Genomic DNA, 23,455 nt, shown 5'->3' with positions numbered 1-23,455 from the left:
ATTGTTCAACAGCGATAGGCATTACATAGGCGGGGCAAGGCAAGCTTGTATCATGGAGCCGATGGGATGGAGCTATTTGCAGCTGAAAGCACGCTCTCGAGCTCGATTCCACAGGTTTCTCTATTTGCACACACTCACACCAGAAACCTAGTCCAACAATAGCGTCGCGGATGCGGTGGCATTCCATTTTCGGTTTCAAATTATGCCAATCACACTAGAACAGGAGACGGGAGTATGGATTTCGGCTTATCATATTTGAACGAGGGGGAAACAGAATACAAGCACTGGCATTTTATCACAAGAAGCGGCAAGTTCTAGCTTCTATCGAAGTGCTATGGTATATATGCTACAACGGGCAATATTACGCTAGGGGGAGGCTGAAATTAACGTAAATGTAAATTCGAGCATCAAAGATTACTTTCTCCTTCCAGCAGGCGGGTGGGGGGAATACTGTTGATCGGTGTACGATCATGATAAATGAAATAAATAAAACTGACTCGAACGGATGTTTCCAATATGACAAAAACACATTAAAGTAATGCATAATCTTACAATTCTCTTGATTATTTGTAACAACTGAACGCGTTATAATATATGTAGCATTGAAACCTTGCAGAATCGTCTGCAAATACGTGTTGACATTGATTTCTTCCTACAGCTTTCCTCTTCGAAATAGGGCTTTTCATGTCTCGAAACAAACAAAATAGAACAAATCAGTTCCTTATTTTAGCATGCAATTGGTTTTTACACTTCCCTATGTTTATTTGTATCCTGAAAAAGTTGTTATTTACATTACTCGCCGTTACTACTGCTTCCACCGTCCCCGAGCGGTCCATCTCGCTCGTCCAGTATCGCGCATACGTACTGCGCCATATCACTTATTTCGTCGCCATCGTCGGGGCGCTTCATGAAGTCCATCGCAAGAAGCTGCTCATAGTTGGCACGTTGCTGGTAGTCCTTTTGCAGGCAGCTGTTGATGAAGGCATGAAACTCGGCGCTAAACTCGTCCGAGCCCGGCGCGGCTCGCTGCGGCAGCCTCGGCGGCTCGTCCGTGACGACCTGCTTCAGCTGCTCGAAGGGCGTCCGCCAGGTGGCGTACGGGAATTTCCCGGTTGCTATCTCGACCATCGTGATGCCGAGCGACCACACGTCCGACTTAATATCATAGCCTTGCGCTTTGCTGCGCGTCGGATCGATCCGCTCCGGTGCCATGTACGGTTTGCAGCCGGCATCAATCGTTTTGGCAACCGAGTCCACCAGGTACCCTGCAAGAGGAAGAAACATTTAAAAAACAATCCTAGACCTTAGTAAACTCCCTCGCACACAAAAAGACAAGAGAGCGCGCTGTTGCTTACCGGAAATTCCGAAATCGCACATTTTAACTTCCCCGCGGCGGTTCATCAGTACGTTCGATGGTTTCACATCCCGATGGATGACGCTCAGCTTCATGTGCAAGTAGTGCAGGGCACGCACGATAGCCCGCGCAATGCTGGCGAGGATGTGCTCCGGAATGGTACGCCCCTGCCGCTTATACACTACGGGGTAGAATTTATCAATGCTCGTGTCCATCACCTCCATGCAGATCCAGACATCGCCCTCGCGAAACAATGCGCCGTAGAACTGAACCGTATGCCGACAATCGCTGGCTCGCATCGACACGTCCAAGTCCATCAGTAATCGCTTTTGCTCCTGCGACTGTATGCCACCACCGGCACCGCCCGCCGCTCCCATGCCGCTCGTGACCGTAATACGCTTCACCGCCATTACCGTGCCCGACGGTTGGTGCAACATTTTCTCCACAATGCCATATGCTCCGCGACCCAAGTCAGCCAGCTTCCGAAGGTGATCTGCTTCGACGAGAAATGATCGCTCGCCCACGGTCAGTGTTGCTCGTTTGTCCAGGTTCCGGGGGGTCGCGTTCTCGGCACTATCCGGTACACTGCTTCCACTTCCGGAACTCGACGGCTCCAGCTTCACTTTTAAATTCGGCTTTCCTTTCCGGGCGTTCATATTGCATCTAGGGAACCTGTATGCAGGCAGCCAAAACCTTTCGAGCTTTATTGATGAAATTGCGACAGTCTCCAAACTGTCATCACAGCAAGCGAAGGTCTCCGCTGATCTGTCACTGTCAAGAGATGCGGGTGCTAGCGAAGTGATCGCTATATAGCAACTGCAGCACACGACAACGGGTGGCCAGTAGCATATATGTGACTGTATAGGGTTTATAGTGGCCCCAATCGAAATTAAAAAAGCCACCAACCTTTTTTTCAACAATAAAAGCGAAACACGAGGAAGCTGTCGAACGAAAGCATCCTACACGTATGACAAAGATAATCCGGCTATCATTTAGCCCATATCTCAGTTGATTTTTTCTACACATTTTCATTTCGTTGTCTTGCTATAATTCCTATTTATTTTGAAACCTGCGTATGTCACATTGCTATAAAAACAATCCTTTCGCCTTTCGCCAGGGTTGTTCAATCCTACACACAAACCAGCGCGGATATTCCGTTGAGAAAACGGCCTAAATGAAAAACCAAACGGGAAACTTTGTTTGTTTTACAACCTGTTATTTTCTATTACGTGGGATGCTTCGTCATGATCGACGTGGGTACTATAGTTGCAAGGGTCTCCATCGGTGCAACGCTACGAAAGGAAATTGGCGAACCCTGGCTGATGCAACTGTGATTCTCGGTGCACTCCCGAACCCTTGGCTATATACATCCAGGGCCGCTACAATGGTTGTTTCCCCACTTGTTGCCCCACGGCTGTGCTTTCATTGGCTGACCCACCAATAATGGAAGAGACCACAAGCCGTCGTTGTGTGGCCTTCCCAGATTTTGCTGCGTGCTGGAGTTCCAATTTTACATAATGTCTATTTGGTACAGGCGGTTTACTATTTGAACCGAAGTTTTCAGTCTAAAATTTGAACACGTTTGAATCGTGACGGGAAGTTACACTACGATGTAGAGAATTCGTGGAGCTGCCCATCCGGAGGTTTCACACGAGCTCGCGCAAAAGGTTCGCCGTTCGCTCCTATCCTCAGATGCCGTCTCTTATTTACCACAGCATATTGCTGTGCATAGGTAGGCCCGGATATACAACCACAGGTGTGTAACCGTTTAAGAGTCGTCGGTGGAGAGAGCAGAAAGAGAAAGAGTGGGAACCGTGCGGTGTGGAATATACCGTTGTGTTGTTACTTCAAACCGACTGATTTAGTATGGTCATGCCACTTCAATCAAATCGTTGTGTTAAGTGAAAGCTCTCTCGTAAGCGCTAAACTGAAAACCCATCTTTCACCCCGGGGGTGGCGGAACGTTGCAGTGTGAATGTCCTTCGGTATTTGGTGTGTCCAGTATGATCGATTGCTGCAACACTCGATCGATTGTTCCGTCCTGTTATTTGGAAGTCCTCGGTGCGTTGGTCGTCGGCGCCCGTGTTGGCTAAATTGATATTATAACGGTAACACAATAGGGTTGGCTTGTTGGCAGAGAGCTGCAGAGAAACAAAAACATCGAGAAATCTGATCGTACGGTGCAATCTCAACGTGGTCTATTGAATCTGGACGAGTTTTGAAACTGCTGTGATGTTGTTATTGCTGTTGGCTACTTTGCGTTAGGCAGAAAGCTGTTGCGTTATAGAATTTAAGCTATTTTATATAGGTTAGACAATTGTTCATGAACTTCTGTTACCCACAGTATTACAATCTGTTGCTTGTTGAAGTGATACAAACCATGACGAATTAGTTCAACATGACCTGAAATTTACAAAGTACACAAGACAACATTGCCAACCTCGATAGTAGATCTATCTACGAACAGCATTCCAATTAAACAGGCAGCTCAAGCGAATGTAACAATAGATTAGGAAAAAAGCAACAGCCGAATATATTCATCTTTATATTGCAAGACCCGTATTGGTTGATTTTATAACGATAAAAAAAATGTTAAAAATATTGTACAGTACAGAGATATTCTAGCATCAGAACCAACAAGAATCTTCAAGCTTCTCCTGATTTGCATTTCACTTACTTAAGGCAGCCGTTTCAAAAGTATAGTACGAGTTAGTTGCAATTGAATTTCGCAGTCCATTACAACACGCTTTTCTGCAAGGGCAGGTGCATTTCGCTACCATTTTATCTTTATTACCAAATGTCCATCAGCAAATAGACTTAAGATAAAACTACACGGATTATTGTGGAGGCTCGATTGCGATAGGTGGATTCTGATTCGCTATCGAAAAAGAATGGTACTAGCGATTGTACTAAGGATGACGGTGCTTTGCGCTGTGGTATTGCTTAGCATTGTGTGGAGCCTGGAGGCGACGTTAACGCAGGAAAGCGTCCTTGGCCCATTCAGGCCGTTGAACAAAATGCTGCGACCGGTCGTTTCGGCTGCACAAATACGCGACGAGCTCGAGCTGGCCCGGGAGCGCGAGCAAATTCTGGCGGTGAAAACATCCATCGCCGATTGGCGCGAAAGTTTGCGCAAGCACGGTCGCACGCAGCCCGACGGGGACCAGCAGGAGAAGTTGAGTGACCAGTTGAGGACCCATCGGCGAAGAAAAAAGCGCGCCGAGCACAACGATATCTACGGCAAGGATCCCGCACCGGCGGTGTCCGGGAAAAGTGAGGGTAAAAATGGCACGGCACCACACGAACCCGGGACTGATCCGGATGATGTGGACGATGTGGAGGCGTCGGTCGTCTGCTACGGCCCGCTGGGTTGCTTCCACGAGACGGACCATCTGCCAGAAATGCTACCGTCCTCGCCGGCGGAAGTGAATACCCGCTTTTTGGTATACACCACGACGCACAGGTATGCTTTGCGTCTCTACGGTACACGAATAAGCGATCCATGTAACACTTCATTCTCCGATCTTTTGTAGGAGTGAAAAACCGCTGATAGAATTTTCCTACGAGGAGTTAGTGGTCGCCGGCTTTGGAGCAGCGTACTGGAGCAACGGAACCAACGACACCGTGTCCATTCCCATGTCGGGTGGCATGTCCTCGTCGCTGCTGAAAACGTTTGGCGACCTTAGCGATCGTACGGTACGCGTTATCGTCCACGGTTTCGGCGCAAACTGCGGGTTGGTGTGGATCTACGAAATGAGAACTGCCCTAATGGCCGTGGTAAGTGATAGAAAAGGGCACATGTCGTGGGCCATGCCGTGCGTTCGTTGTCACTTCCTCGTTGCAAAACAGTTTAGTAAACCTAAACCCCGATTACGACATAGCGAAGATGGTTAGCGATAATTTTTCTTTCTGGTACTTTCACAGGAAAACTGCACCGTTATCTGTGTCGACTGGGAAAACGGGGCGAAGCTGCCCAATTACGTGCGCGCCGCCGCCAACACGCGCCTGGTCGGGCGTCAATTAGCGCTCTTGTTGCGACTGCTACGCACGCACAACGACCTGCGGCTGTCGCGCGTCCACCTGATCGGCTTTAGCCTGGGTTCGCACGTGGCTGGGTTTGCAGGGGCCGAGTTTTCCACCGGTGCTACCGTACGACCGGAAGATCATGAAGCAGCGAACGACGACGACGTCGACGATGACGGTGTGAACGACTCGCAACCCAACCAGGCACCAGTGAAATCCGCTGGTTTGTGGCGCATCACCGGCCTCGATCCAGCCGGTCCACTGTTCGAGGCACAGCCGCCCGAGGTTCGCCTGGATGCCAGTGACGCTCGGTATGTGGACGTGATTCATTCGAACGGCGAAAACCTTATCCTCGGCGGGCTCGGCTCCTGGCAGCCGATGGGTACCGTCGACTACTATCCCAATGGAGGCCGCGTCCAGCACGGGTGCACCAACCTGTTCGTCGGTGCCGTAACCGATATTATCTGGGGTAGGTGTTCAAAACTTCCCTTGTGCTCGTTGGATACTAAATCTGTTCCAGGAATCCATTCAACTGCATTCTAACATCCTAAAGCGATTTTTTTGTTAACCTATCTGAGGGTCGAACTTACTTATTTTAGGAAATTATATCTACCTATTAAAAGTATTTTGTAATGCAAAATTAATGGCCTGAGATGGAAGTATCGGTGGAAGGAAATGGTTCCGCATCGGTTTACAAGTGACTAAAATCCCTTTGATGAGTATTTACGGTTGTGGTCAAATGGTTAGTAATGAATGTTATGAAATCTTCAAGCTAAAGAATTGACATAGGATTGCTAAGAATCTCACAAAAAAGTTCACCTATTATTTCAACAATCGAAGATAATTGATACAAATCGCCCAATCAGTGTCATCATTGGTCGGATAGAGCAAGGTTGGATTGGAAACAGATATTAAATTTGAGAAGATCCCCTTTCTTATACCCACACCAGCGTGTTTCCCAAAAGATCATCAACAGAGCTATCTTTATTTGTATCGCTTTCTTCCAGCACCACCGACAACAGTCGAAGGACGCTCGCTCTGCAACCACCGGCGGGCGTACAAATTCTTTATAGACTCGGTCGCCCCGCGCTGTCACTTCCCGGCGTTCCCGTGCGAAAGCTACGACAAATTCGCGACTGGAGAGTGCTTCGAGTGCGGACCCGGAGGGCGCCGCAATGGGACGAGTGCGTCCGCCTGCGGCCATATGGGCTATTACGCCACCAGCCGGGAGGTGGGTGGATACGGGCAGCTGTACCTGCGCACGCGCGATGAGGAACCGTACTGTGCGAACCAGTTCCGGTTGCGGTTGCGTAACGCGCCGGACGAGTTGCCGCTGCGCACCGTCGGCCGGTTTGAGCTGACGCTCGAGGGGGGCGACACGGGCAACGGGATTGGCGACGGCGTGGCCTCGGGAGACGAGCGATCGAGTGCTGCGTTGATCACCTTCAACGAAACGTTCCACTTGGACGAGGCACGCGAAGATCGGGAGTTTCATGCGGGCCAGTGGCTGACGACGATCCTGGTGCCACATCCGGCGCTTGGGCATCGACCGCGTGCCCTCACCATCACCTACCGGCCGTACCGGGGTGGCTGGTGGCAACGCTCGAGCGTTGGCAAGCAGCTGTGGCGCATTGGGCCGATTCTGCTGACGGCGGACGACCAGAAGACGTACGGCTCCTGTGATACGCTCACGCTCCAGGCGGACGTTCCGATACGCATCGAGCTGGCCCAAGTTCAGTTAACCCCCAAGGACGCTCGTGACAAACGAGGCGCCGACGGGGCTGATGACGACGACGACGACGATGAGGTGGGCGACTGTAGGAGAATCGAGCCGGAAGCGAGGAGACCTCCGATACCAGTGGGCAAGAAGGTGGAACCGCAGGAGATATCGGAGGGCAGTGTTGTTAGCGGCAGTGGCAAAAGCTCCATCGATGAGTTGGTTCAACCGGGGCGCCATGATCACTTCTCCTGGACGCCGGTTGCTATCAGCATTCCACGGCAACCGCACGCTGACCGTTCGCACCTACAGCAGCAGCAGCAACCGCACATAAACGAAAAGCGCTCCTTCTCAGAATCTTCCCTACGCCCAGAGGATCAATTGGCCGCCCAGTCTCCACTGATGAATGGCCAGCTGTCGCAGGCACGTGACGCTGCAGTGAATCTGCCGCTCGATGGCACAGCTCCGGCAACGACGGGCCCGGCCGGCGGAGGTACACAAACCGTGCAGCTGTTTCCCTCCAGGTTGGTTTCATTTTTCGAGCGCGCCGAACGGTACGCACGCCGCACTTGGGACGCTCTTTTCAACAGCAACGTCACCGTCACTCCGTTCTCCGACTCGTCCACGCTGACCAGCGAGCTCGTAGATGGACCCACGAGCACCACCACTACCACCACCGCCACCTCCGTCACGAGTACCACAACAACGTCCGTCCTGGAACTCCTTTCTCCTGTGGCGGTAGCACGTAAAAGCACCGGAAGCTTGGCTGCTTTGACGAGCGAAGCAGGTACGTCACCGAGCACCGAGCCGCCACCGAGCAGCAGCACCGAGATCCGGATTGCGCTACCAACGTTTCGACCGCTCGTGCGCTCGGCAGAAAGTTTGGTGGGCAGCGGCCGCCAGCACTACACTCGTTTCATTCCACTGGTGTACGAGGACGACCAGCAAAACCCGATGGTGGCCACCCGGCCGCAACCCGCGGCGAGGATGCACAAAGGGGCCCTGGCCGAAGCGTCCTGATGTGATAGCATTTTTTGCACGTTTTTAAGACTCTTCATCTTCCGTCCATTCAACAAACAACCATTCCATTCCACTGCCGTAGGATACTTGTGAGATATATATAAATATAAATTTTGTTTTTTCTATACACAGAACCATATACAAATACATATTGTAAGTGTTTTCGTTCCAAGCTTCTGAAACGTTTTCAAGAAGGAAAAAGTATAGGAACTCGTTATTTTCCCGACAGAAGGAAATGTGCGCGCTCGTTTTGCAATTTTAGTAATAGTGCATAATACTATTTTTTAGCGGTAATGTCAGTGAAATGAAAACTAATCCGATGCTATACTTATTTACATATACCTGTTATACAAATACAAAAATACTCACCAACTATAACCACCGCGTGTCGTGCAAATCATTCCTGCATCTGGCTCGATTCGAGCTGCACCGGCTCAGTGTTGATCAGGTTAACCCTAGTATACGTCCCAGAGTATCTATTATTTTGAAATCGATCTGTGAATGCTCTGTAATAGTAGATTATCGAACAAAGCTAAATTATTTATACTATTACACTGGGGAACATGTTCGATGCAACTTAATTGAGAAAAAAACTTTGTTGTTTTTTAATCAACAAATCATCCATGATAGGTTTTTTCATTAAAGTTTACATATATGGTATCACCACCGATCTATTATAATTCCATCTTTCGGTCACAGAAACTCTTCAGAGAAAAGCCTTGTTCCACTAGGGCATGTCGTGCCACATGATAATAATAATATACATATATGGGCGAGTATCTTTTGTCTTTCTTCATATTTTATTGTATCAGTGAATTCTTACGAAGTGAACAGCGCGGAAAATTAAAATGAAAACCGAAATATGGAAAGGATAGAAGACTTCTAACACATCGTACGTCAAAGATCGCCTATCGATGACATTTTTCGGGTACCAGCGCGCTACACCATATTTATTTTGCCAACACACAACTAACCATAACCGTGGTGGGTGCCTAAAAAGTCTGACCAGGGGACTCATCTGACTGATGATGGTTGGCGTAACGGAAATTGTACAAATTTTGTGAACCAGGTTGGAACACTGTTTGCCCTATCCTTAGCTTCCTCCTCGATTGTTCGATTGGTTGGTTAAAGTAATTGCCGAACTGGCATTACATGAAATTCATTAGTAGTATATTTATCATTACTTAGATAGTCAATAGTCTGCGTAGAAGCATGCTCTGCATGGATGACCCGGTTTTTCTCGGCGCGTTCACAGAACTTTGAGCTGGTAGTAAGGTATGGTCCTCAATTGGGAAAAGTGTATGTGTACGGAGGCAAACGTTGGAAAAATTAATTTGAGAGAAATAAAGTAAATTTGAGAGTACAAGAACAATGTTCGCGTGGGCTCAGTACAAACTCTCTGCGTTCGACGAGCGCGGCTTTTTAAGCTTTTCCATATTTTTTATGACAATGTCGTGCAGCGAGCAATAGCGATTTCGGACCTCACTCAGCACCAGCCAGAGGCTCAGGAACTCTTTCTCGTCCAATTCCGCCACCGCCCGACGGTAGTCCTCAATGTGCGGATACTTGGCCACCTTCGAGACGACCTTGGCACGCGACACAAAATACCGCGATATCTGGTCGAAGAAGGCCGCCGCCTCCGTTTCTACCGACTGTATTTCCGCCAGCGTGTCCTCCTGGATGGAAACCCCGAAATTATTGCCATCTTCGATCTTCGGTATCATAAAAGAGATCCACATTTTAAGCAGATTGGAGTCCTCCACTAGGGATCGTATGATCGGCTTCACTATGAAGACAAGCTCGCTGATCTCTTTGTTGCACTCGACGCGCCCCATTGGTAGGGCATGAACCTTGGTGCCACCGCCGGATTCAGCAACATTGTTCGAGTTCATCCGAGCGCGCTTAGCAGGAAGATCATCTTCAGCAGTGCTGTCGCCGTCGAGCAGAATTGGCTCCGGTACTGGAATGTTCAGATCCTGCGGGTGCGGGAGTGAAAAACATACATTAGCAAGCGAGCTGGAAAAGGTAATCTGGTGCCCAGCCACTTACCTGGTGAACATCAGTGAAACTACGTTCGGAAAACTTGGGCGTATCTAGTAAAGCGTTCAGGCGCAGTATGCGTTCAGGGAACTCTTTTGTGATTAGTACTTCGGCACGGTTGATAAGATTGTCCTTATAGCTTTGCACCTTTCGTGCATTTTCTTCTGCATTGGAGGATACGTTGGCTGACGCTGTAGACGACGTTCCCGCTGGCACGCTTTCGCTCATTGTAGCGTGTTTTGCTTGGTTGGATAGTTGATTGTGGTTTTTTTTACCGATGGGCAGACCGGCTGGGGATCTCTAGCTAGTTTCCTTTTTTACGGTTTACGTAGATTTCGATCTGTATTAACTCAAGGGTCGTTGATCAACTATTTTACGAACGACTCCTACGTTCAACTGTTTTATCGTAACTTAAACTATCAACGAACTTAGGATGCTTTGATCAACTATTGCCTTCTTCCGGTTCTTCCGGCGCGTGTTGTTGAGGTGCGAGTAGACCGCCTTGGACAGTTTTCTTCTCACTGGCCGCTGCCAATGCTTGTGAACAGATAAATATCTAACAACAAGCGTACTCTAAGCTAAATTTCCGTTTTAAACGGCCTAGCTGCAGAACTAACCGACAAAAATTAGCCAAACTAATGCGGCACGGAAAATGTGTTGTCGCACACGCACGGGTTGCTTGGTTAAAAGTAGGGATGCAAGTCGGGAGCAGGAACTAATGAGTTAATCCGACTCGATTCCGATAGGGGGACTTAGTTCCAGCGATTAAACAAATTAAATCCAACAATAATAAAGTGAATATCAACGAAGATTAATACATTATGTAAATATGTGGAAACAATAAAAATGATTATTTCCACTTCGGCCTAATATGACATTTTTAGCATTCAGCTTGCTATAGAGATATATTTGTAATTATACTCAGGGTAATTAAAAAGATCCATTAACTACGTTTGAAAAGTGTGAGAAATTAAATTCAAATCCGTACCATTCAAAGTTTTTATTTTTTGATAGCCCTGTGTTATTTGAGGGACTCAAACTCACATTAGTCACCTGCACCCAGTAAATCTTTCCCATTTTGTGATCTCAAAGCAACCCTGCACGAAAGATGTCAACTTGACAAGGTTGGACGTAACACGCTTTCCAGACTGCACCGTCGCGTAACGCGACGTCGCCTGCCAGGCGCTGAACTCCATGCAAAAAAAACCTAGCGCGATTCGCGCTACATCGCGCAAGGTTTTTTTTATATGTAGTTCAGCTCCTGTCAGGTGACGTCGCGCTGTAGTGTGGACCCCGAGTAAGGTGGGTTTTACGAAAGGTGAGCTCATAGGACCGTTGTGGGAGCCATTTTGCAATGCACTTTGACCATCGGTCCGAGTTTTTTATTGATAAAATTATAATATTGCTACTTCTATTTTGAAAAGGTTACCCTAACAAGAGCTCTACACTGCAGCGCGACAATCCGTCGCGTAACGCGACGTCTATATCGGCGCGAACTATATTTCCGTTTAAATTCAATATCAAGATGATTTATTTCTTAAAGCGTAAGCCTAAAATAAATAAGGAAAATGCAACTATTATCGTGAAATTTCAACAACACAAAGGGTAATTTACATTCACCCCACGATATTGTGAAATTTGTTGGCGTTGTATACACGAATGTGTCTTGGGTCTATACCCATCATTGTGACATGCAAACCAAACGCAGCCACTGTGGGCTGTCAAATATACACAGTACAAACGTTTGGGCTGGTCGAGAAGCAGCGAACTTCATTAAATTGTCGACGGTAGATCGTGTTTTGAACTCAGAAAGAAAACAACATAGTATGGTGCTTCAGAAAAGTTGATCGTTAGTTTATTGCTTAGTTGTTAGCTAGCAATGGTTTTGTGTAGTGCCGTTAGCCATCACTTTTACTGAACGGTCGCTAGTTTTAATATCACGCGCTTGCCTTTTTATGACGGTGGCTACCGTCGGTGGGACTATGCTGTGCCTGGGCGTAATTCTTGTAGTAGTGGGCAGTGTTTGCTCTTTTAATCTTGAAACGAGTCACCTGTTAGATAAACATGGCATTCCGGGATCGTATTTCGGTTACTCGGTAGCCGGCCACAGTCAGCGAATATCGAAAGGCGGAGGAAATGTAACAAGCTGGTAAGCGTGACGGGAATCGACCCTGGCCCCGACGAGGACTAGTCCGCCTTAAAGTACTCGTTACTTATCGTTTTCATCCTACAGGATCCTGGTGGGCGCACCGTTAGGCCAAAATCTGCAGCCAGCATCCAACTTTTCCGGTGCCCTGTTCCGCTGTCCTATTACTATCGGGCAAGACGACTGTACACAGGTCGTGACCGACGGCCTTCGGAGTAAGTTTCTTTCGAATTACTTTAATTGGCCGCCACCGGCAGCCGAGCTCAATCCTTGATATCTTGTGGTGCCGGTAGGGTATTTGAGGACTGTAGAATTGGTGAGTTTAAAATGGAGCTGGGGTAGCAACACTTTTAAGCTCTAACCCTAACTGGATGGAAGCAACGGTTTATATTTAGACTACTCAATAAGGCAATAGCGATACCACTTAGGAATTCGTATAAAGGGGGAAGTCAGCAAAGCTTGCTTCTGAGCCGGGTGCAGGAAATGTGACCCCATTTGCAAGGGTTCTAAAATGGAAAAAAACTAACTACCGCAAATTTCTTTCTTTTTCTATTGCTGCTAGTTTTGCCCGCGTCCAACACAATCGTACTGGTTGTTGATATGGGATTCAGTAGAAATGATAAATAGATTCACTGATTCGTAAGGTTTAAAACAATCTTCCACTCGCTTCAGCATATTTGTATACAGCTATAACGATGTGAGAAAGAGTAATTTTCTATGACTCACGGTACGCTAGATGTTTGTTTTTCGCAAAACTACTAAACCGGAAGACAGTAGCGGTCTACACGTTTTGCGGCGAGACATCCAAGATCACTGTCATTAATCAGCAATGCAAGCCAAACGTTTCCGTCGAAAAGTGCCGACCCTCGGAGCGCCACTTGAACGAAATGATCTCATGTCACGTTAAGCATCGGCAGAAGCGTTCGACGCGATCCAGATGTTTACCAGATCCGAGCGTTTGAGACTTCATTTCACGTCTGTCGGGGGTTATGAATAATCTTCGGACAGCTGTGCAGCCCTGGCGCATATTTTATTGGTTCGATTAAGAACGTTTTATTTTTATCATTTTATCGCAAGACGTTACGGTCTCAACTCTTGGTAGTATCGTGGCGAATTGGGTCAGAAAATGAAACCATACACTGAATAAACATATTGTTGGTAAACATTATGTATCATGTTTCATGCCGTATGCTCAGCTGTATATGCGGTTAAATTTAACGACCTTCGATATAATTAACTAAGCCTTGGTTTATACTCTAAACAGAATAGGAAGGAAACGTGCATTTGGTTGTTTGTTATAACAATTTTACTTTTCGATGGTTAACTTCTTTCGTTATTTCTGTTTTTGTATCATACTCACGATTCTCAGCCACCGTTATCGCGTATTATCGTTTTGCAGTATACCCTTTGGTCGGAGGGATGTATATCCGAAAGAATGGTAATTTCTTGCGTTACATAGCGGCTTGCCCATTCCGCCGGGGATTCAAGTATTTGCTCAGCACTGTATACATATCGTAAGTGCAAATAGGAACTTTTCCTTATCAAAAAAGAGCCGATGACGGAAGACCACGGATTTCTTATTATTAAAAAATTAAAAGCATTGAAATAAAATGATTATTATATGCTGTTTGCACAATCGTATAGACCCCTTTGAAATGTATAACATTCGTTCATATTTCCGTTACTGCGCGGGAATTATGTTATTGTTTTGTTCACAACTTATCTCTTCTGCCCTTGTGTGTTTTATGAAGGTTTTTTGTTTTGTTTGGCTCATGTACTAAGTATTATATTATATACTCTTTTTCTACGTTATTATTTTCACTTTAAAAGCACCGACTGGAAATTATGAAAAGTTCCCTTTGCGCGGCAGACTAGGTGATCGTAAGTTGGGTTTATAGTTTCTTTGGATGATACATACGGTAAACACACACACAAATACACATTCACACAAAACAAACTACACATAGCCACACTAAACCCTGCATACAGACAATCAACAACATCTAAAATCCAACTTACCACTAGACATCGCAGTGTTTGCTTTTCGCATGGCAGATAGAGAAAAACTGTGCGTCTATGATATGAAATCTTAGATCGTTTGTTTCTTTTATATTGTTGAACCCGATTGATGTTAAAGTTCACATATTAGACGCCACGTTGAATGAGTGGGTAGGTGTTTAATTTCTTTTAATTTTTTTTAATCTTTGATTTTGTTTTTTCGTTTTGAATTTGGTTTTACTAACGTTTTTTATTCGACCCGTTATTGCGTGCATGTGATTGCTCACTGCCTGATAGAAGAATGTAAGTGAATATGTATATATTTTCCGCTTAAAAAATGCTTGATAGTTTAGGTTGCGCATACGCTCCAAATCGCATCTAACGCATCGTTCGTCGGATTTTTATTCGAAGCATATAGCGTAAGTTTATCGCTTATCCATAATGCGCAAGGGCAATTGAACAGCATCCTTCGTTGTCATTTTCATTGCGCTCCAGGAATGTTGTGCTGCAAAGCGTTAGAAGTAATATTTGTAATCGCTTGGATTGACAATCTGATTTTGCATCTACTAACCGAGGTCGAGGCCGTTGCGCCGAGTCGTACTAAAATAAGTGACACTTAATTTGCCTGCTCGCAGCGGACGACGTCGACGACGACGGCGACCTGAACGAGCTGGACAGTCCCCAGGAGCTACATCAGCGACTAGAACCACCAGGAGCGGATGAAATCAAGAGCAACCAGTGGCTCGGGGTGACGGTGGAAACAGGCGGCCAACAGAACAAGGTATGAGAGAGTGGCAGCACCAACCCATCTATGGCCCGCCACGGGACTAATCGTTGTTTGTTTTCTACTTTGTAGATCTTTGTGTGCGCCCATCGGTACATCAAGATCACCAAGCCGCAAACGAATGCGTCCGCCGACGCTTCGCCTGGCCTTTACCTCGGCCAGGGCATTTGTTACGTGCTGAACGAGGACTTTTCGTTCAGCTTCGCGGTGGAGGTGTGCAGGGGCCGATCGATCGACCGTGAACACCAGCAGTACGCGTTCTGCCAGTCGGGCACGTCGGGAGCGGTGCTCCCGGACGGAACGGCGCTCATCGGCACGCCCGGCGCCATGACGTGGAAGGGCACGTTATTCAACGTGGCTATCGAAGGCGACTTCCTTTCGCGGGATAAGTATCAGTATTTTGCACCGCACGATAACGTTCACTCGCCCGTGCCGAACTATAGCTATTTAGGTAAGGGATGTACAAAACGAACCATCGCGAGAGTTCACGCAGCGTGACGAAAAAGAGTATTCCAATTAGAGACATGGTTTTTCCAGCCGAGAATGCCGAGAAATGGGACAGCATGATCGGTTCAGTAATATCTCACAACATGTGTGCGACTTTTCTTCCACGTTTAACAACGTTTGAACGTTTGAAAATAAGGGCTCGATTGCAAAAGCAATCGGGTACCGCATGCTCCCCGTGTGTAAGTATTCTTTCGGAGTGCGAAAGCGGGTTTGCTATTATCATTTTTCTCAGTTGACTTTTAATTTCTTGGTTGCGATTAGTTTGTAGTATTCGTCCGAAATGAAACATCATTGCAATGGATTTTTTGTCAACATTCGGAATTCATTCTAGTTTCACTTTAAGGCACTCTATATTGGTTACATATAATTGAACTCCAAGGGACACAAGCTTCGATTCCCTTGGTTTATGTTTTTGTTTTGCAAGCACGGCACATGCAATTTAAAATAATCCATTTACGCACTGTGCACACATTCGCAAAAAGTATACTTGTTCAAACTGTCCTTTCCTTTTTACCATATTCGTTTAAAAAAAGCCGCGTATTTCTCGGTGTCTCTACGGATGTTTTCGGACGGCGGAATTACGGAGGTAACGTAACATTCGTGTCGCTTCTCGTTGGCAGGAATGTCCGTAACGGGTGGTAGATACTTCGGCGAGTACATGTCGTACGCCGGGGGTGCCCCGCGATCCGCTGAGGGCAACGGCGAGGTGGTGATCTTCTCGCAGCGTGGTCGAAAGAATCCTTTCGATCACATCATCTCGTTGCGGGGCGAACAGTTTGGATCCGGTTTCGGGAGCGCCCTCGTTACAGCCGACGTAAATGGCGATGGGTGAGTAGGTTTGAATCCGGGTTAGTCGGTTTGATTCGATTTGTTCGTTCAATATACCCACTTCGTTGCTTCGTACAGTCACCTGGATCTGCTAGTTGGTGCACCGAACTTTTTCAACCGGACCGACGGAGGCGCCGTGTACGTGTACCTGAACCGCGGCGCAAGCTTCAACGCGAAGTACGACCAACGGCTTACCGGACGGCTGGAGTCCCGCTTCGGCACCGCCATCGCCAACTGTGGCGATCTGAACCACGACGGACTGGACGATATTGCCATCGGTGCACCGTACGAGTCGGACGGCAGTGGACGTGTGTACGTGTACTTCGGCACGCAGGGTGGCGCCCTGTCGCCGGAGCCAGTGCAGGTGCTTGATCCGGTGGAACTGTTTCCCCAGCGGCCCGGCAAATTCCGCACCTTTGGCAGCTCGCTTGCTGGCGGGCACGATCTGGACGGTAACTCGTACCCGGATCTGATCATCGGCTCGTACGCAAGCGACCGGGTAACGGCACTGCTTGCACGCCCCATCATCAACATTCGCACGTATGAGGAGCTGAGCCTGGACCAGCAGCAGCAGGGTGGGCTAGGCTCCATCGATCCGACCAAGTTTGGATGTTCGGCCGACACGACCACCAACGCGACCTGGTACGTGTTTTGCTTCATTTACAGAAACTTTCATTACGTAGCCACAACAACATCTATCAGTATACGATCTCGTAGTCGTACTCACATATTTCTGCCTGTTAATCATAGCTAAGTTAAGCTTAGATATTGCACAACTCTGTCTGATGGTTTTGGTGGTCCTTCGTGTGGCTCATATGTCGTTTGCTTCGTATCTTATGAAACGGGGTTTGCAACATTTGCACTTTATCTGCACCGTTCAAAATATCTCATTTGAATTTTCATTATAATAGTGCCATTAGTGACGTGTTTTTGTTTATCTTGCTCGTTCCATTTTCGTTTCTAGTTTTACCTTCCGCGCCTGTAGTGCCGTCGACGACGCGTCGCTTGCCCTGAACGAGGGTGATCCGCTGGCGGACACATCGCTGCAGCTTCGCCTCTCCATCAATGCCGAGACGTTCTTGAACGACCGCAAGTTTTCGCGCGTCTACTTTGGCTCTCCAACGGCGGCGGGAAGCTCGGAAGCGGTGCCACCGGCCTCGAACGTGCCCCGTACCAACGTATTTCAGCGTCGCTTCCGGCTGCCGGTCAATGGGAAGCCGTACTGTCATCCGGTGACGGCCTATCTGAAAGAGGGTACGCGTGACATTCAAAATCCGATCCAGTTCCGAATCAGTTACACACTGGACGAGGGCAAGGAAAGCGATAAGGATGGTGCACCGAGACGTGGTCGGACAGCGGGACGACGCGACAGTGCGGTCCTGCCCCGGTTGGAGCCGATACTGAACCGTACCGCGGCCGAGCGCACCTTCTCCGTGCCGTTCCAGAAGGATTGCGGCTCGGACGGTATCTGCCAGTCGGCGCTGGCGATCCAAAGTGCGCAGCTAACCGGGCTGATGAGTAAGGGGCGTGCCGGCGAGTACCTGCTCGTGCTTGGTCGTGACCGTACGCTTACACTGTCGCTGACCGTGCAGAACCTGGCCGATTCCGCCTACGAGACGCACCTGTACGTCCAACATGACGCGTCGCTCACCTACGCCGGCTCGAAGGTAGGTTAGGGTACACGATGTGGCCGGTCAGTACTTCTAAACAACCGCTCTAACCTCACGTTTTCTCTAATTCCCCTCACCCGCCAGGGTTCGTCTGTGTGCGGCGCACACAACCTGACCGTGGTCGACTGCAGTATCGGTAACCCGGTCAAGCGCCAAGGAGAGGTGCAGCTAGCGCTCCGCTTCGACGCTCGCTCGCTGGAGGAGTACGGCTACAGTCGCAGCGCGGTCGCCGACTCGTCGCAGGTGCTCTCGCTGGCCGTTTTCGTCAACACCACGTCACGCGATTCGGGCACGAAAACGAATGCCACGCTGAGCATGCGCATCCGCCGGATGGCGAAGCTGAGTATCAGCGGGGTGGCGCACCCGGAACAGGTGTTCTACGGTGGCGGCGGTTCGGCGATCCTGGGCGAGAGTGCTATCCAGACGCTGGACGAAATCGGCATGCCAGTGCGGCACGTTTACCAGGTAATTCGTTCGCTTGGTCGCATTCGAAGATGGTTCTAATAAGGATTAATTACTCGACCGATGTTCATCGCCCTCTGTCAGCAATTTCGCGCCACAAGCTTACATTACACCCGTTTTTTAGTGCATGGAAGAATACTTTATTGCGATAGAATCAACTGCAACAAATTAACAATATCTCGAAGAGCAATATATCCACTTTTGGCATTCAATCTAGCAGATTGCTCTTGTTGCTTTAAAAACATGCCTATTTATCTCACGTCACCTAACGAGCCCTCAACCTTTTGGACATTGAAAGTTAATGATGGTAACAAATTTGAGCTTTGCTTGAGCATCAATTTTTATTTTAGAATTTATCAATTCAATTATCAACTATTTCAATGTCCGATTTAGTAAAGTACTTTTGCTAAGGAGTTCTCTCTGGAAAGTGCTGGAATTGTTTTCTTGTGGGTGACTAACGGTAATTGCCGAGTCAAACCCTCATCGTTAGAGAACAACTTTTTAGCTCTAACACCTATGAACATTCAGACCGATCATTTTACAAACCATTACTGTTTATTTTTAATACATTTTTGTATTTTTTACCAATTGAAAACATTTAAATCAATGATTATGAACACTAGCTGAACCCAAAGCTATAAAGAAACACAAAAAAAAACAACCTACTATACCGGAGTTTGACTATTCTCACAATAGAGATGTTATCTTAAATCCAAAATATTGTTATTGATTGGCTTTTACATTTCGAAAGTCGATTTGTTTTTATTGTTAACTATCTTCTCCCAGTTCCAGTTCGGTAGTGCATCAGAGCGGATGTTAGCAATGCATAAGTTTCCTGAAAGGGTTAGCGGAAAAGTAAGGTTACGGCACGACCGCGTGGTGACGCCGAGCTGGAGCTCAGGTCAGACAAATCCTAGCTGCCGCACATCTCGTGCCGTTTGAGACAATCAAGCGGACCACGAGTTCTTGTGTCCTGACAACGGAAGGAATTATCCCTCCCGTGGACGGCGGGTGGACATATGGCTATTATAGCCGGTCCTAAAGGACGAGCCCCTTCATAGGAGTTCGGACAGAGTTGGTACGCCTCTGATTACGTGTAAGGGAACAAATTGTTCGACTTAGCGTAGGAGGATATACCCCGACTCGCATATCGAAAGAAGAAGAAACTATCTTCTCTTTATATAAGCATACTCCTAAATTGTTTTGTCTGTGAGCAGGAAGTAAATTATAAAATATGAGCTTCGGGGTGCAAATTGGGTGTAGAAAATGTAATGTGAAAACGATTCGAGAGGGTTGCATACACCTATGCGTCTCCTATTTATCTTCTCCTAATCGCTTCCTTCCATTTGACAGATTTACAACGATGGACCGTGGCGGGCACCGTTTGTGAAGTTGATGATTGACTGGCCGCTGCAGGTGGCAAACAATAAACCGCAGGGCAAATGGCTGCTCTACCTGGATGCCCTGCCAATGTTGGAGATGTCGTCGAACGGGATCACGGGCGCTCCTGGCCCGGCCAGCTACTGCGAGGTGCAGAGGAAAAGTACCAGCGCCGGAGGGGCGGTCGTGATCGGCGTCAACGGGGAACCCGAAGCGTCCCCGGTGAATCCGCTCCAGCTGCGGGAGAAAGGTGGTGGTGTTGCTGGCAGTAACCGTGTGGCCACCGCCGGCTTTCTCCGATCGTCGTTCAACGGCACTCAGCAGCAAGGTGCTCGTACGATGCGCGTGCGGCGCGATCGAGCGATGGTGCTTCGCCCGTCACCCGTCGACGGCACGGTGCAGATGGACTGCCCGAGCCAGACGGCCAAGTGCGTCCGGATCGTGTGCGACATCCACGACCTCGGTCCCAAGGCCCAGGCACTCGTCACGATCACGGCGCGGCTTTGGAACGCGACGCTGGTAGGTGACTACTCGCTCGTGGACGTGGTGCGCATCGGCTCGAGCGCCCACTTCACCGTCGAGGGTTTGGACGCGGGCGACGAGGACCCGTCGGCGGCGCCACCGACGCTCACCGTGCGCACCGAGGCGTTCCCCGAGATGGGTCCGCCCATCGTGGCGAAGGACGTGCCCTGGTGGATCATCGTGGTCGCGATCGCCGCCGGCATCCTCGTGCTGGGAGGCGTTACCTACCTGCTGTCGCGATGCGGCTTTTTCCGTCGCAAGCGGCACACCGGCGAAGACCCGACGCTCAGCGGCAACCTCGAGCGACGCCGCGGACCGGGCGGCGGCGGTTCCGGCAACGGTGGCGATGCGTACGACGCGCTCAGCGAATCCAATGGCGGAAACAGCAGCACTGCGGAGCGGAAGCCGTTCATTGGACGGCGCACCTGAGTCACGGTCCACGAGGGGGGGAGGAGGAACTAGAACAGGGACATCCGCGCGGCGGACACCAATTGTGCCATTTTTCTTACCCAGCAAGCAAACAAATCCTGCCACCATCCGCCAGCGCCACCGTTACTTAACGCAATACCACATTCGCAACCCGAAAAAAACATGCAACGTGTGCCCAATTAACTATCGTACTTAGTCTTAGAACCGTGTAGCATTTAAGTCAGTCAAACTCGAATCCAATCAAAAGTGAAACCAATAACCAGTAACCGGTCGGCCTTTTCGAAACGAAAACCAAACCGTACGAATGATGATCGACGTGTGGATCGAATCGGTTAGCGTCAAAAGAAATATTCCATTGCCCCTTACATTGCCTCCACAATCTGGATTTTGTCCTATTTAGGCTAGGTTACGTTTAGCCCATTGCGTTTGAAAATCGCCCCGAGCAGCATTAATCAATGAACTTGGTGTTAATATCATCAGAGGGACATGGCCCTTGGGAAGATGCCAATCCTATCAATTAATGCTGTAAGGGAATGCGAACTTTTACGATATGTACTTTAGCGTTGGTCTATGCGTAGTTTTATGTAATTTAAATGTTTATGTTAACGCACTATCCAATATGATAGATTTAAAAAAGGGCGTCGGGTAGTCAAAGAGAAAAACGGAGGGGAGGGTGGAAAGAAATCAACAAAGCAGCCGTGGTGCCGTAGCCGAAACACACGCACCACAGGAGTTGGAGTTTCATATGCTTCCAAATGCTTCGCCGCCATTCGTGCCTTACTTTACCAATTATTTGATATAGTTCATTTTTACATCGGGTAATTTTTATATTTTCCTAGACAAACGGTTTTTTTTGGCTCATGGGGATAGAAAGAATTTTTAAGGAGAAGTAGAAGAAAAAAACGGTAGGATTGAAGACGCTCGTTCAATGGTGCCCCGTTTCAGTATTAGACGTCCCGGCAGACGCGACAAATTGAATGGTTGTGGCAGTGCATCCGGATGGTAATGTCTTTCGGCTGACCCCTCGGCTAAGGGATTCCGTCTCGTACTTCAACACAACCACCATTCCCAGTGACGTAACGAAGGGCTCTAGATGCAAAACACATTAGAAACTAGGATTGAAACCGATGGTAGCTAACGACAAACAAACTGAGCGACTGAATAGACCCTCCATAGAATTTTTAATTAAATAAAACAAAACACACAAATACATTGCGATGGTTGAAGCTCCTCATGTAACCAGTGTATGCAGGAGTCGATGTGCGTAATGAATAAATTTGGTGAAACGGTTCCCGTTGGAAAAAGTGTGTCCTTTCTTTTCTGTAAATTGCTCCATTTGTGGGCTTGTGGGAAAAGCTGGTCAAAGCATCCGGTAGTTAGAGCGTTTAGTTCTAAGGTAATTTTAATAGATACTTTGCACAAGTTACCACTCTATCGGCAAAAGAAAATATTCCGAATTGCGATTATTGCCACACCATGGCTTTGACAAGCAGAGGTTAATGAATTACACGCATTCATTGATACCAGAAACGCCATTACCCTCTTTCAAAGCGTTATGTTTCGTGTGAAGCAAATCTTTCCTTCTCGGTTTTCGGATTATTTTTAATTTGCATTCATATTGTAGAGAGATTTGGCTTTCGTCATATAAAGTTTTTCGGCATATAAAGTTTCGTCACGACATGTTTCGAAATTGTTTATTTTAAATTTGCTCGTACGTTATTGGAGAAATAGGTTTTCATCCTTCGACACTACGGGTACTTTCTTTAGCGGCTTTTTCTCTAGTCCCAGGTATATTGATCGGTTAAGAAGTTTCATTAGATATCGTTAATGCTTGTTTGTGTTTTTTTTTCATTTAAGGCTGCCTGCGAACGCCTACGATTCGTGACGTTAAATGGCAGTAACTTAAATATATCTACGGTAAAGGATTTCTTCTTTCAGTTCCATTTGGCTGTGACTTCCTTGAAGCATCCATCCAGCGAGAGATTAATAAGATGTTAGCCCGTAATTAAAATCCCTCGTCACAAAAAGCGAGGTTAAACAGCAACAGAAAATCCGGTGGGGGTCGTGGAAGAGCGCGATTTGGATGTAATGATGGAGGATCGCGGGAAAGCAGATCGTTAGTGGATGCGAAGTAGCGATAAGAATGTCTGTGGCGAATTCTCCCTGCTGACGGCTCGCAATTAGTGATAACAAATGTATGCCCCGGCGGGCGAGGTGGTTGGTGGGCTTGGGGCGGTTACATTCCGGCGTGTGACGGTGTGATAAAATTATCCGCCTGGCATTATTTCTCCCAATGGACAAGCTGCTAAGGGTAAGACCAGCGCCATTGCGCCGCAACTGACTCATCACAACAATTATTTTCTACACCTGAACGAGCACACACCGTGCCGGGGATTAAATGGGCAGTCCCGGTAGCAATTAGTTCGGCATGTCTTAGCCCAATTACCGCTGTGATTGTGTTACTATTAGTATTCAATGTTTTTTTAATTCTATTTTACCGACAGGATACATCTTGTGTCCCGTTTACCGTCCTTCTCCGGAGGTTCACTGAACATGTTGTTCGTGGATGATTCCT

General features: G+C 47.9%; 4 protein-coding genes across 4 annotated transcripts; 2 read left to right on the top strand and 2 right to left on the bottom strand.

Moving 5' to 3' along the window:
* Positions 1 to 546: 546 nt before the first annotated feature.
* Positions 547 to 2,162, bottom strand: LOC131268706 (dual specificity mitogen-activated protein kinase kinase 6). Its single transcript, XM_058270963.1, has 2 exons — positions 1,356 to 2,162; positions 547 to 1,265 (listed from the first exon to the last, which is right to left on the bottom strand). The coding sequence occupies exons 1-2, from the start codon at positions 2,008 to 2,010 to the stop codon at positions 793 to 795; spliced, it is 1,128 nt and encodes a 375-aa protein (XP_058126946.1). The 5' UTR covers positions 2,011 to 2,162; the 3' UTR covers positions 547 to 792.
* A 632-nt stretch (positions 2,163 to 2,794) lies between these two features.
* LOC131269713 (uncharacterized) lies at positions 2,795 to 8,490 on the top strand. Its single transcript, XM_058272207.1, has 4 exons — positions 2,795 to 4,817; positions 4,888 to 5,131; positions 5,279 to 5,846; positions 6,385 to 8,490. The coding sequence occupies exons 1-4, from the start codon at positions 4,246 to 4,248 to the stop codon at positions 8,112 to 8,114; spliced, it is 3,114 nt and encodes a 1,037-aa protein (XP_058128190.1). The 5' UTR covers positions 2,795 to 4,245; the 3' UTR covers positions 8,115 to 8,490.
* Positions 8,491 to 8,893: 403 nt separating this feature from the next.
* On the bottom strand, positions 8,894 to 10,823 carry LOC131268798 (proteasome activator complex subunit 3). The gene is made up of 2 exons (XM_058271071.1): positions 10,164 to 10,823; positions 8,894 to 10,090 (listed from the first exon to the last, which is right to left on the bottom strand). Exons 1-2 carry the CDS (start codon positions 10,380 to 10,382, stop codon positions 9,500 to 9,502), a joined length of 810 nt encoding a protein of 269 aa, XP_058127054.1. The 5' UTR covers positions 10,383 to 10,823; the 3' UTR covers positions 8,894 to 9,499.
* Positions 10,824 to 11,933: 1,110 nt separating this feature from the next.
* On the top strand, positions 11,934 to 22,172 carry LOC131269164 (integrin alpha-PS1). The gene is made up of 9 exons (XM_058271492.1): positions 11,934 to 12,303; positions 12,388 to 12,515; positions 14,934 to 15,079; positions 15,155 to 15,533; positions 16,210 to 16,417; positions 16,496 to 17,059; positions 17,382 to 18,084; positions 18,172 to 18,552; positions 19,903 to 22,172. Exons 1-9 carry the CDS (start codon positions 12,110 to 12,112, stop codon positions 20,878 to 20,880), a joined length of 3,681 nt encoding a protein of 1,226 aa, XP_058127475.1. The 5' UTR covers positions 11,934 to 12,109; the 3' UTR covers positions 20,881 to 22,172.
* The last annotated feature ends 1,283 nt before the right edge of the window (positions 22,173 to 23,455 follow it).

The sequence above is a fragment of the Anopheles coustani genome, chromosome X, assembly GCF_943734705.1.
Source record: "Anopheles coustani chromosome X, idAnoCousDA_361_x.2, whole genome shotgun sequence".
NCBI lineage: Eukaryota > Metazoa > Arthropoda > Insecta > Diptera > Culicidae > Anopheles > Anopheles coustani.
Note: the sequence above shows the minus strand (reverse complement) of the source record. Positions and strands in the feature narration are given on the sequence as shown.